This window comes from Austrofundulus limnaeus, unplaced genomic scaffold, assembly GCF_001266775.1.
Source record: "Austrofundulus limnaeus strain Quisiro unplaced genomic scaffold, Austrofundulus_limnaeus-1.0 Scaffold378, whole genome shotgun sequence".
Lineage (NCBI taxonomy): Eukaryota > Metazoa > Chordata > Actinopteri > Cyprinodontiformes > Rivulidae > Austrofundulus > Austrofundulus limnaeus.
The window spans coordinates 316,209-329,044 of record NW_013952780.1 but is presented as its reverse complement, the minus strand read 5'-3'; the positions used below and the strand labels follow the sequence as shown (position 1 = coordinate 329,044).

At 40.4% G+C, this 12,836-nt stretch overlaps 1 protein-coding gene across 1 annotated transcript in view; it reads left to right on the top strand.

Moving 5' to 3' along the window:
• Window positions 1-12,354, top strand: part of LOC106528427 (BMP/retinoic acid-inducible neural-specific protein 3) — a 69,747-nt gene extending 57,393 nt beyond the window's left edge. Inside the window, exons 5-7 of the mRNA XM_014023595.1 lie at window positions 3,470-3,706; window positions 6,834-7,056; window positions 11,082-12,354. Coding sequence (XP_013879049.1) covers window positions 3,470-3,706; window positions 6,834-7,056; window positions 11,082-12,210 — 1,589 coding nt within the window. The 3' untranslated portion in view covers window positions 12,211-12,354. The remainder of the gene's footprint in view (window positions 1-3,469; window positions 3,707-6,833; window positions 7,057-11,081) is intronic.
• Window positions 12,355-12,836: the final 482 nt, after the last annotated feature.

Sequence of the window (12,836 nt, the reverse complement as noted above, 5' to 3'; positions counted from 1 at the left end):
AATTTATGATTTGTATTTTTTATTGTATATTAAATTTATGTTGTTTTGTTTTAAATGAATAAATTTTATAAAAGAAAAAAACACAATCTCCTCCTAAACCAAGGAACTCCATCAATCGAAGAGCAGTTATGCCAACACAACAAGAAGTTCCACCTATGTACTGCAAAGACCCCAAATGGAATTCATCCACCCCCACCCAAGAAGGACAGTGCAAGAGTTAACAAGTGATAATCTTAGAAATGGTCCTTCTGTGTCAGATTATGTTTATGCAGTAAACAGATACTTTAGCTATGAGTGTGACCCAGTCTGCATCAAGTTGTTTGGTTCTTTGCAGTGGAAAAAAATGAATTCTGCAAGAAACTGAAGAGGCTTATTTCTCAATATGTCAAACTCTCTTGCTTTAAAGGCCAGGCTGGACATTTATTTCTTTTTTCCTTATTGACCCAGGCCAGCAGCATCTCAGCCTGTAAATTCCAGCTCCTCCTCCTGCCTTACAGCAAGCAGCCAGGCACCATCATTCAATTTCAAAGACATAAATCTTTCATCTTTCTGATTTTTTTTTTTTTTCATATAGCTTGAAAGTAAACTAGTGATGTACAGGAACAGCTGACTCAAAAAGTAGATTATTCTTTTCTGAGGAGCACTTTCAGAGCAAATCAAGACCCGATTTACTCGACTCCAGTTTATTTTTTAAATAAGGTTTTCTWCTGTTTGCCAGTCAAACAAAAATAACTTTTTTTAAATCTCTTCCTGATGTGCAGCTTTTATTCATGCCTCTGTTTGAGCAAGAAAATGGATCATCTTAAGAATGAAAACATAACAGCTTGTTTGACACATGCCCACTTTACCAAAATAACAAAAGAGCTTTTTTGTGAGGATTTGTGTTTTTGTTGTTCTGTGTCTTCCCTTTGTCACCACCTTTCAGTTCTCCTCGGCTAGTTTCTAGGACATTCTCAGCAAACCATCCTCACCTGTCTTCAATCCCTAATCAGCTCTCCCTCCAGCTGCTTGTAATTTCCCCTCTCCTTCAGTCAGTATTTAATCCTGGTTCAGTTCTCACTTCCTCACTCATTATTTGGTATCACCCACTGTTGTGTTTTTCCTCGTCGTTCTCATTAGTCTTTTCTCTTTGTTGTTTTTTGCTACCTCGACAGCTTTTTGTTTTATTTTTGTTAAAATAAATATTTTCTTATCCAAACTCTTACCTCCGTCTAGATTTGGGTTCTTCTCCTCGCAAAACGTGACATGTTTTTATCCCTATTTTTTTCTATATTTGTCTGATTTTATTCTGGTCCTCTTAGCATTATTTTTTGTTCATATACTGATGTACTCAGAGGAAACTGTTAACATCACATTGTTATGAAAATAACAAAAACTAAATATGAGTTTTTAGGGTATCTTTAGCCAAGCTAATGTTTTTTTTTTTCCTGTATTTTGATCTGTTGTGAATGGGGACATATTCGCCCCCTGGTGGTGTGATGGGAGTATTTCACCTTTTTGTTAGAGCACAACAAAGAAGAAACTGTCTGAAACTAGATAAGGGCTAGATAAAAGCCAAGTATAAAGACTCTTGGTTGGCTCTGAGGAGATTCTAGCAAACCATCTGATGGCTAAGGTGGGGGAAGCAGCACTTCAACACTGAGCTCAGTGAAGTTGGGCTGCTGTTGATAACCAGTGATGTCTTCAGGAGGTGGAAGGAATACCTCTTGGATCTTCTCAATTCTACCGACATGTCTTCCATGGAAGAAGCTGATGAACTCAGGAACCGGTCTTTCCATAACTGGAGCTGAGGTTACCAAGGTATTTAAATAGTGCCGTTGCAGCAGAACTCTGGGGCAGGACGAGATCCGCCTTGATTTCATTAAGGTTCTGGATGTTGTTGGGCTGTCCTGGTTGACACGCCTTTGCAACATCATGTGGACATCGGGGGCAGTGGATTTGCAGACTGGGGTGGTGGTTCCTCTCTTTAAAAAGGGGGGACTAGAGAGTGTGCTCCAATTATACCGGTATCAGTCTCTTTAGTCTCCCCAGTCTATTCTAGAAAAGAGAGGGTCCAGTCGATGGTCAAACCTCAGTTTCAGGAGGAACAATGCAGGTTCTGTCCTGGCTGTGGAACACTGGACAAGCTCTTTATCCTCCCTAGAGTTCTCAAGGGGTCATTGGGAGTTTGCCTATCCACTCTATATGGGTTTTGTGGACTTGAAGAAGGCATTTGACTGTGTTTTTTGAGGCACACTGTGGGGGGTGCTTTGTGAGTATGGGATTGTGGGTCATGTTTTATGGGTCATTCAGTCCCAGAGTTTAGTTCTCATTACTGGGAGTATGTCAACCCTGTCAGGGTGGGAGTTGGACTCCTCCAGGGCTGCCCGTTGTCACATATTTTGTTCATAGCTTTTATAGACAGAATTTCTCGGTGCAGCGGAGTCCAGTTTGGTGGTCTCAGGATTCCATCTCTATTATTTTCAGATGATGTGGTTCAGTTGGCATCATCATGCCGTGATCTTCAGCTCTTGAGGTGAAAAAAACCACGTCTTCTGGTTGAAGTGGAACTGCTGTTGCTCAATGAAGAGAGAACTCTGAAACAGGCTGGTTGAACAGCAAGAATCTTTATTTTGCAGTCCAGGAGATTACAGCCAAAAAACCGAATTGTGGCCTTCAAACCAAATGATTCACCAAGTAAGGAAGATGAAGAACAAAGACGAAGAGCAAAAGTACAAGACGAAGACGAGGTAGACTAGACAAAGTACAAGGCTTCTTTATAGGCTTCACAGATGTACCATAAATTTTGTCACGGCCCCCACTCCTGGACACTACACTCTCACCAGAGCAGTTCACAGCTGGGATGAGGATCAGCACCTCCAAAKCTGAGTCCATGTTCCTCAGTCGGTAAAGGGTGGATTGTTCTCTCTGGGCTGGGGGTGARGTTCTGCCTCAAGTGGAGCAGTTCAGGTATTTTAGGGTTTTTTCACGAGTGAGGGAAGAATGGAGTGTGAGATTGTGAGAGGAGTCAGTTGATGTGATCCAGGCATCTAAAAAGAAAACTCCCAGAGAGGTGCTTCAAGCATGTTTGACGGAGAGGAGACTCCGGGGAGGACCCAGGACATGTCCTGGAAACACCTTGGAATCCTGGAAGAGCTGGAAGAGGTGGCTGGGGAAAGAGAGGTCTGGACCTCCCTGATCAAACCGCTGTCCTAAAACCTGAAGATGGATGGATGGATGGATGGATGGATGGATGGATGGATGGATGGATGGATGGATGGATGGATTGACCTGAGTTTGTGTAAAGTAAAATGCTGACAACAAATAAATTAAATAAATTTAATGTTGATATTTAAAACAAATCACATTTTGTCATCACTTTGGTCAGTTATTGTTCTTAGAAGACAAAATATCACTAGTTCATTGTTTGACATGTTTCAGAGAAGAGTTCATAACAATATTTCTTCTTTACTTTCTATCTTTGCTGCAGGGCTGCAGGTAATCCTTCCAGGTTATTTACGAAGTCGCTTCATTCAGGCAGCGCTGGACTACATCGGCTGTAAATCTGAGGGCCGGTTTGTGTGCCGGAACAATGACTGCTGGTGTGAGTGTGGACCACACTTCCCACACTGTAACTGTCCTCACTCTGACCTGGACACTCTGGAGACCAGCCTGCTGCACGTCAGAGAAGCCTTAAGGCTGACAAACCTGGAGTTTGAGGAATCCGGTGAGTAAAAAAATTATTAGTTGTCCTTTCAAATAGAACTTGAAAATGTCAGCTCGAAGAGTGCTTTCACAAAAAGGGAAAAAAAAAACAGATGGCTTTTAATTCTCCCTCAGCACAAGTTGTTTTTCCAAAAAAAAAAAAACAATTTAGCTCTTAATGGAAATATAAAACAATTATTTTCTACTCTTATACATCACTGGTGCTCAGACATGTAAATTAATTAAAATATTGCAAGAAATAGATGCCCAGGTGACTTTGAGATGTTTGTGGAAGATGCTGTAAAAAGTCTATTTGTTTTTACTAAATAGGTCTAAAGCAGGGGTCCCCAAACCTTTTCCTCTGAGGGCCACATCACTTTTCCCTTCTTTGGTGGGGGGCCGGAGTCAGTTTGTAACAGAAAAAGTGTGACTATTGGAGGAGTCCCTAAATGTAAAAATTTATTGTTTTCCAGAAAACACAATCAAATAAGCCTCTCTGGGTTCTTCACAGTATGTATTCWGCTGAGCTAACAGTCCAYYTTTTWRSYTWRRRRRKTTKKTTKSYYMMMWTTKGSCYTKSAAGCTATCATACTTGTCTTTGTGAYGGGATTCATAGTGTCGCCGCAGATTGTATTCTTTGAATACCACCACCGCCTTTTGACAGATGAACAAAAAAATAATCGTTTGTCCACTGCAGCTTAAATGTCCTGCATTCTGAATCAATTTTTCTCTTACCTAATCTTTTAACCATTATTCCATTCTCTCTTTGAGAGGGGCGGGTTTAGGATTTTTTTCTGGGGGTTGCCAGATAGGGGCACAGACCGCAGAAGGGTGGAACAGAATGTCACGTTATATACGTATGTGTTTATGTATGAAATAGTTACTAACTAATAATAGTTAATAATGAAAATAGTTCATAATTAAGGAACATTTTATTCCAAAAGTCCAACTTTATAATCAAATATAAACACATATATGAAAAAAAACTGAATGCTCTCTGGTATTGTTCTGGGGCCCAGACCAAATGGGGAGGCGGGCCGTAGTTTGGGGACCACTGGTCTAAAGAGTCATAGATCTAAAATATAAACAGTTATTATTAAATGTAACGTGGGGTCGCTGTGGCTCGGTGGTCAGTGCTGCGGACTTTTAATCCTGAAGCTGCAGGTTTGAGTCCAGGTTTAAAGACATGAAACAAATCATTCATTAAAGATTATTCAGGGGCAGCTGAAAGGAAAAAAAAMCAGCAACAATATTAATGTTATGTCAAAAAGTTAATGGAGAAGGATAAATGCATTTATTTCACATTACAATACAAAATGTGTTTGTCTGATGGGTCAGATCATCTGATGGGTCAGATCAGTTGAATAAGTCAGTATTTGGGTCGTTTTCCCCCCAAAAAAGGGCGGAGCTTTGAGCAAAGGCAAAGTAGCCATATGTKTCGTTCCAGTTTGTTGCTGTTTTATTGGTGCTTTTTTGTTTCAGAAGCATTTTTTTGTTAGTGTGTGACTCCAGATCCTCTGGGTGACAAAGACTTGTTTTTTTCTCCCACTTCACAATACAATGACATTCATAACATGTTCTGTCACCATGTGTTTCTTCTTAGACTAGTTTGATCAGAACATGTTTTTTCAATTATTCATGAGTCAGTTTAGTTAGGTGACAAAACTTGGAAGTAAAAATTATATTAAAAAATATCACATTTTAATAGATTGTGTGGCTCATTCTCAGATTTCACTCATTTTGAAGTAAAACTCTGTGTAAAAGTTATTAACAGATAATAGCTTACGTGTTGTAGATCGCTCTTTAAGCTCATTTTAGAATTTAATTCTAACAGGACTTAAGTAAGTACTGCTCTTGAACCCTTTGGACTAAATTCAAAAGCCTAGTGACTTTTTGAAGCTATTAATCTGAATGTTTAACCTCAGCAGCCATATATTTTTAACTGTAACTTGTATTTAGTTATTGAAGTTGTAATACACAAAAATCAAAATATCTTTTTTCTCACTTAAAATTTTTTAAAGACTTTTTTAATTAAAGGAAGGAGATATTGAGGGAAAATATATATTGAGCTAAAATATAGATTATCAAACAGTTCAAAGTAAAAATAGCATCAAAAATAAATATTTGAGACATAATACTATCAATTTCATGATTAGACGTGTCAACTTCGTGCAAACTGGACATATTTTCCAAATACTGTAGTTTTTAAAGGCTTCAACTCATACACTTCACTGAGGGCTCAAATGAAAGATAAAACCCCATAAATCATATTTTACCGATCATATTTACTCGCAGCGTGAATAAAATACAAAAAATATATATAATAATCAGCAATATGAATAACATCTGAGGGACATTCATCAAATTCCCACCAGCAAGCAGCCAAAACAAGAAAAAATAAATCCACCAGCCAAAAACCACCAGCAGCAAAAAACAAAACTGTACTTTTGACGTACATTTGTTCTTATTTTCTGACCAAAAGTAATCCAAGATGGCGGGTGRAAGTGGCATTTCAAAATGAAATTGAGATCAAAGTGAACTTTGGACCTTTTGACACTTGCGTTGATTTAATTGATATTACATAAAATAATTGTACATAAAACCCTGTGATGGACAGGTTTCCCCAGAACCCGACTTCTCATTGCCCTTTAGATTAAAGTAACATTGTTCTGCCGTAACGTACGACTCTGTGTGCAGATTATTTATCCCACTGATGAGGAAGTCTCTGACTTTTTAAGCACCTTCACTTCTTCCTCAGTTTGACAGTAATAATTACTGCAATCACTGCAACCTGCACTAATTTAACACCACTCCTGACAGCATACTGTTTGTGTAATTTAGTGTTAATCCTGTTTAATCAGAGACTGACTGCTTTGAATACATTCCAACAGGAAATAAACTGTGTACGTCTGCAGAGTAACAAATGTGAAATGAGTTTGTTTTCTGAAGAGATCAGCAAATCTTCACATGAAGAAAATTAAAATATGTAAACATTCTTTCTTTACACATTGCTCACCTTTATTTAGGCTCCTTGGCTGTTTAATTTTCTCAGGCAAACAAAGAAGTAGAGAGTTTTGTGGATGTTGTTGTAATCCCTCAGTTTGAAGCCTCGGGTGGATTTTATTCTTTCATTTTCTCCTTCATACCAGAGGAGCTCCAAAGCTTTGTTGGGAAACTGCCGGCCCATTACGCTGTGAACACATCTGTGGTGGAGCACTTGTGGAGGGCGGATGCTGGCCTGCTCCAGCGCTACAGGCAGCTGGAGACCAGCAGCACGCAGCTTTTCGCCAAAGCTCGCCGTGCAACTAACAAGCTCTTCAGCCTKAGCAAGAGGTGCCGAAAGCAGCCGAAGATTATCCTGCCGAGGCCGAGGTAAGGCGRGGATGAATATGCATGTTGACCCTCGGTGTTCCCCAGAACATCTAATTATGAGGATGATTTTTGCAGCAAAGCGGAGAGAGAAAGCAGCCGAGCAGGACGGCGCTTATTAAAAGGCACTTGAGGAGAGAAAAGTGCTGAGAGGAGCAGAGCCTCTTCTCGGTTCCCTCTGTAAGACAAAGTGGAACAGATCTGGCCTTTTTACCCTCCGCAGGTTTCTACTGAACTCCAACACGTTCAACTTTCCAACATTTCTCCTTTACTATTTCATTTATTTTACAAAAACACGTCCAGACATTTAAGCTGCTGCAGACAGAGAGGAGCTTTTCTTATCTGTTCCTGAAGCATTAGAGCTCTTATTTCAGTCTCTCTCCCACCTGGATGCTCCACTTCAGCCCGACTGATGGCTCTCTTATCAACACTCAATACTCAAAGCTATTTTTGGAGGGAAATTAGTGAAATAACACAATCCATCAGCGTGCTTCTCAAATACATGATCTGCCTCCGGCAGCACCTCTGTATTTTCCTGCTTTACATACAGGTTACATTAGCTGTATTACAGTATTATTATAGTAAAACAGGAAAAGCAAGTTTTTACTACTTAATTTTGTTCATATTAAAAGAAAACTGATTCTTTTGAAGCAGCAGGTGAAGTTCAGCAACATACAAATTTTCAGCTGATAATTAAATTTCTCGACTTCTAATTAATTACTTCAGCTGCTAATGAATTTTCTCAAGCATGGATTAATAAATAAATAAATAAATGTTTTTTTCCCACCTTATTAGAAGTGTTAAAAGTGCTCAGCTGGCCACGTTTCGATCAAAACATTTGATAAGCCTCAAGATTTTAAAAATAARTGTTTGTTAATTTGACCTAAAATTGACCCAAAATAAAAATAATACAGAACTAAATACATCACTGATGGAAAACACAGAATAAATAAAATGTTAAACCTYGTTTACAGATAAATGCGAACAGAAAACCTAATGAATTAAAAAATATTCCCTCAATTATCTGTTAACCACATTCTGACGCACCAGTATCCATGCTGCACACTCCAGCCCTGTAGGTGGCAGTAATGCACCTAAAGTTTGTTTGCCAGCTGCACAGTGCTGAAGACGTGAAGAYGGTCACTGCACAATCTGAACCGTTAGCTCATTTGTGCATAAGATGTACAGTATACTTCTGGATTACAGGTCATTGCACTCGATTTAGGAAAAAATACTGGAAATACTTAATTATAAAGGTTTGCTAAACTATAATCTGTGACCTATTTTAATGCAGCAAGAACCAAACAAAAACACACAAGWGCTAAACAGTTAGGAGCTACACACCACACTGTTAGAAGGTAGAAATGCTGCACTCCATGGCATGATCAATTACTGTATTATATTGCTTTTTTATGGAACTGAATTTTCAATCATTCAATCAAACAAATTTATTTCGAACATGATGACCATACAAAGAGATAGCCATACTTAAACATATTACACATATTAAATACAAAATACACATACTGTATTTTATGACAATTTAGGTTAATATTTAAAACATTTATTTACCAAATAATTTAGCTTGAAAACTCCCCCAAAAAAAAGCATGAGAGAATTTTTTTAACATTGCTTACTGTACTGTATTTCTGGATTCCATGATGTCACTGGGATTACTGCAAACTACAAGCTTTCATGAAAAAAAAACTGAGTCCATAAACAATGAAACACAACTTTGCAGGGCTTCAAAACTGTTGATTTCTTCAGTGCAAATTGGCGACAGTGGAAAGGAACAAATCCTTTTTAACAGGAAGTGGCCTCCAGCAGAACCAGAATGAGCTGCCTCAACCGGCTGAAGTTTGGAGGACAGGAGAGGGACAAACACAGAAGAACTGATCCAGGTTTGGTTTTTATTAAAAGAAATCTAAGAGAAGTTAAAGTTAATGACATCAATAACTATAAATGCAAACTTGGAGAGTAAAGACAGCAGCAGAGTGAGGAGATATGGCCAGTTTATCCTTCAGCAGTCTAAACCTATAGCAGCAGAACTAAGGAATAATTCAAGAAACTGAACGTAACTATAGGATTTATCAGGAGCAGAGGGCATTGTGTGTGTGACGCAAACATGACGGCCACTACACCACTGTATCTGTTCCTTCCTACCTGGGAGGTGCTCACTAAAACAGCTTTTATAAAACAAGAGAAAATGTTTCAATGTGTGCAAAATATGATCCTTTTGGTTTTCCATACATTCCCCTCCCTATCATAATGGAAACTTTTAGATTAATATTAATATTAGTATTAATACAGATTAATACAAACGTTCTGCTGATTTAACTGCTGTTTCACCTGAACTCAACTTCCTCTGGTGTAAAATGTTTTAGATCATATCTGTCCACTACTCCTTATCTGTCATGGCAGCTAGCAAAAATATAAATCATTTAAAGGGGGTTATTATGCAAAATCAACTTTTTTGAGCTTTATTTCATGTTATAATGTCGTTCCCTCAAAAACATACCCAGAGTGTTGCTTTGACTCATTCACGCATGTTTGAGAAATCCATGAATCTCCTGTGGCCATGTGGAGCTGCCTAAACACTTACTGGTACAAAGCTCCACCCATTTACACAAAGCTCCTCCCTGGAGCTCAGCCTGTAGCTGAGCTCCCGCCCCACAGAGCACCCCTCCCCACATAGCATTGTGAAGATGTGCTGAAGTGGGAGTGTTGAAAATAGTAGGAGGTTCTTAAAGAGAGGCCAATTTCAAGATGTGTACTGACCCCTAATTTACACTACATGCGTTATGGCTCCGCTCCGACCTCCGCAGCAAATACACACCCATTATAATCACTGAGAGTGTTTACACTGGCTGCGGACGGCCAATCAGGCAGAGCGGACGACGATTCGTCAAAATTAGATCAGATCCTATTTTTGCCGGACGCCGGAGCTGCGCCTGAGTCAATTTTTAAAGATTACGTCAGGAAAAGGAATGAGCACAGCATCCGTAWTTTCAAAATAAGACTCTGGATAATTTGTCGGCTTAATGTCAAAATTGCAGCTATATTAATAAATATGTGGACATATTTCTACAAAAATGCTGTCATTACATTACAGAATGTATCGTTCTGCTTGGAAAGCAGATGGAAACGTAGCATATGTAGCATGTATAAAGCATATGTGTACACACGATACACACGGATTTTATTTTGAAATCAGAAGTCTCAGAAAGCCGACAGTGAGACAGTTTCAACATAGATATTAAAAGCCTTTATATTAATGTTTTCAGCTGTGTTTGGAGTTCATCTTTCACAGAATTAATTATTTTTTTGCTGTGACTTCCACATTTATCACTGAATTTATCGTGCGATCTCCTTCCTGCACACTCTCTGTCGGACCAAAGCAGAGCGGAGTGTGTATAAATTGAGACACAAACGAACAGCTGCGACCTGCGCACCGCAACGCAGCGGAGCAGAGAAGCATGTAGTATAAGTCCGGGGTTAGACAAAGTCAAATTWATTTTTGACGTGTACAGCATTTTCATAACAACTGAAGGTAACATAGTTACTTGATTTTGGTCTAGAATTGAACTATGTGCCTGGAAAATACATAACGCACACACACAGACACACAAACACACACCACCCCTTTCCAACAAGATGCTAAAGCTGTTATTGCCTGTGACGAACACATTCTTCAGTTTCTCTGATACCTGTACTGAMTGTTTAAAAACACATGTATTACAATGTGGTCAGTCTCTAAATGTTAGTTACAAATTTATGAATTCATGAACATTTTGAATCTTAAATCTGAAAAGAGGCTAAAACGGATCAAATGTTGGTGGATAATGTGATGAAAGATGTTTTCATGTGTTGGATCCAGAAGCTGAGTTTGGGCTTGACTCTGCTCTTTTGTCCTTTGTAAAAATCTTGTACATTCATAAAGCCTGACTTGAATAAAACTGATAAATATATATTTTAAAAGTGTCAGCAGGGGATTGTCGTGTCTGAAYGTGGTCTTGTCTTTCCCTCAGGCCCCTGCACTTCTGGCTGAGCCACGCTCTCTCCATGTTGTACTGCAGAGAGAACAAGCAGGTGGGTGTTTACAGCGACAGGAGCCGCAGCTGCTCCTGCCCCTACGATCACCCGCCCTGCCAGGGCCTCATCCCCTGCTCCGTGGGGGACGGTCCCCGCTGTGCCTCCTGCTCTGCAGAAAACAAGACTCGATGCTCCAGCTGCAACCCGAGCTTCAGTCTGATTCAAGGCGCCTGCCGGCCCGCCGTGCCCGACCCGACYGACCCTTACCTCGGAATAGAAAGTGACAGGGACCTGCAGGATCTGGAGCTGCGCTTCCTGCTGCAGCGGCGGGACCCTCGCATCACCCTCCACGCCGTGTTTGTGAGCAACGACGTGAGCATCAACACCTGGTTCGACCCCTCCTGGAGGAAGAGGATGCTGCTCACCCTCAAAAGCAACCGGGTCAAGTCCAACCGGGTCCACGTGCTCCTTGGACTCACTTTGCAGTTCTGCATCAGCAAAAACAGCAGCGTGGAGCCAACGCTGTCACTGTTTGTCAACCCGTTCGGTGGCAGCCACTCTGAGAGCTGGACCATGCCCATAGGTCAGTCTGGATATCCTGACTGGGAGCAGACCAAGCTGGATATCCCCCTGGACTGCTACAACTGGACGTTGACTCTGGGAAACAGGTGGAAAACCTTTTTTGAGACAATTCATTTCTACCTGAGGAGTCACACGCGGGACTCTTCGGGAGTGTCCACCAGGAACGTGACTCTGTACCGCGAGCCTCCCGAGGACGCGGAGACGCCCAACTACACTGGCTACATGAAAGTGAACAGCATGCAGCTGTTCGGGTACAGCGTGCACTTCGACCCCGAAGCAATCCAGGACCTGATCCTGCAGATAGACTACCCGTACACTCAGGGATCTCAGGACTCCGCCCTGCTGCAGCTGGTTGAGCTGCGCCACAGGGTGAACCGCCTCTCGCCTCCGGGGGCTCCGCACGCGGACCTGTTCGCCTGTCTGCTCCGCCACAGGCTCAAACTGTCCAGCGCCGACGTGACCAGGATACTCACTGCCCTGCAAGCTTTCAGTGCCAAACATCCAAACCACACAGAGTACGAGGCCACCAAGCTGTGTGTTTAAAAGTGACGCTTTCTACTTTCCTCTGTTGCCACAGACAGGCATGATGTGTTGGTCAGCTGCACCTTATTGTGTCACGTGGTTGATATGTGGTTTATGTGTGCTGTACATGCACAGTGTACAATTAAATTTAATGTGTTTTTAGTATTCCTGTGTAATTTGGTTGATTTGCTTTTACACAAAACATTCTTGGTAATTAAAGGTGCCGGTGCATAAACATAAAGCATCTTTATCATTCAGCTGGTGTTCTTTTCCATCRCAACCTTTGGTTTGCTGCTCCTCCTGCAGCAGGAGAAAAATATATTCAATAAATATATAAAACATGCAGCTTGATTGGAAATAATGTGCTATAACTTTTCATGGCAGTTGCAAAAAAACCCTGAGAAAGAATCACACAGACACTTGTTGGTAAAATTTATAAGATTTTCACAAAATGTTAAAGGGATCCCCGATTAGTTGTGACATTAGACTTTATTTGATAAACTTGTATTTTAACTGTAAAATAAAGGCTGTAAAAATACTGTAGGCTGTTTAGTTTTGTAATTTTTTAAAATATATTTTAACACGGACGGAGCCATTTTATTTACACACAAAGCTTTCTGGGTAAATGATGACGTGGATAGGTCATC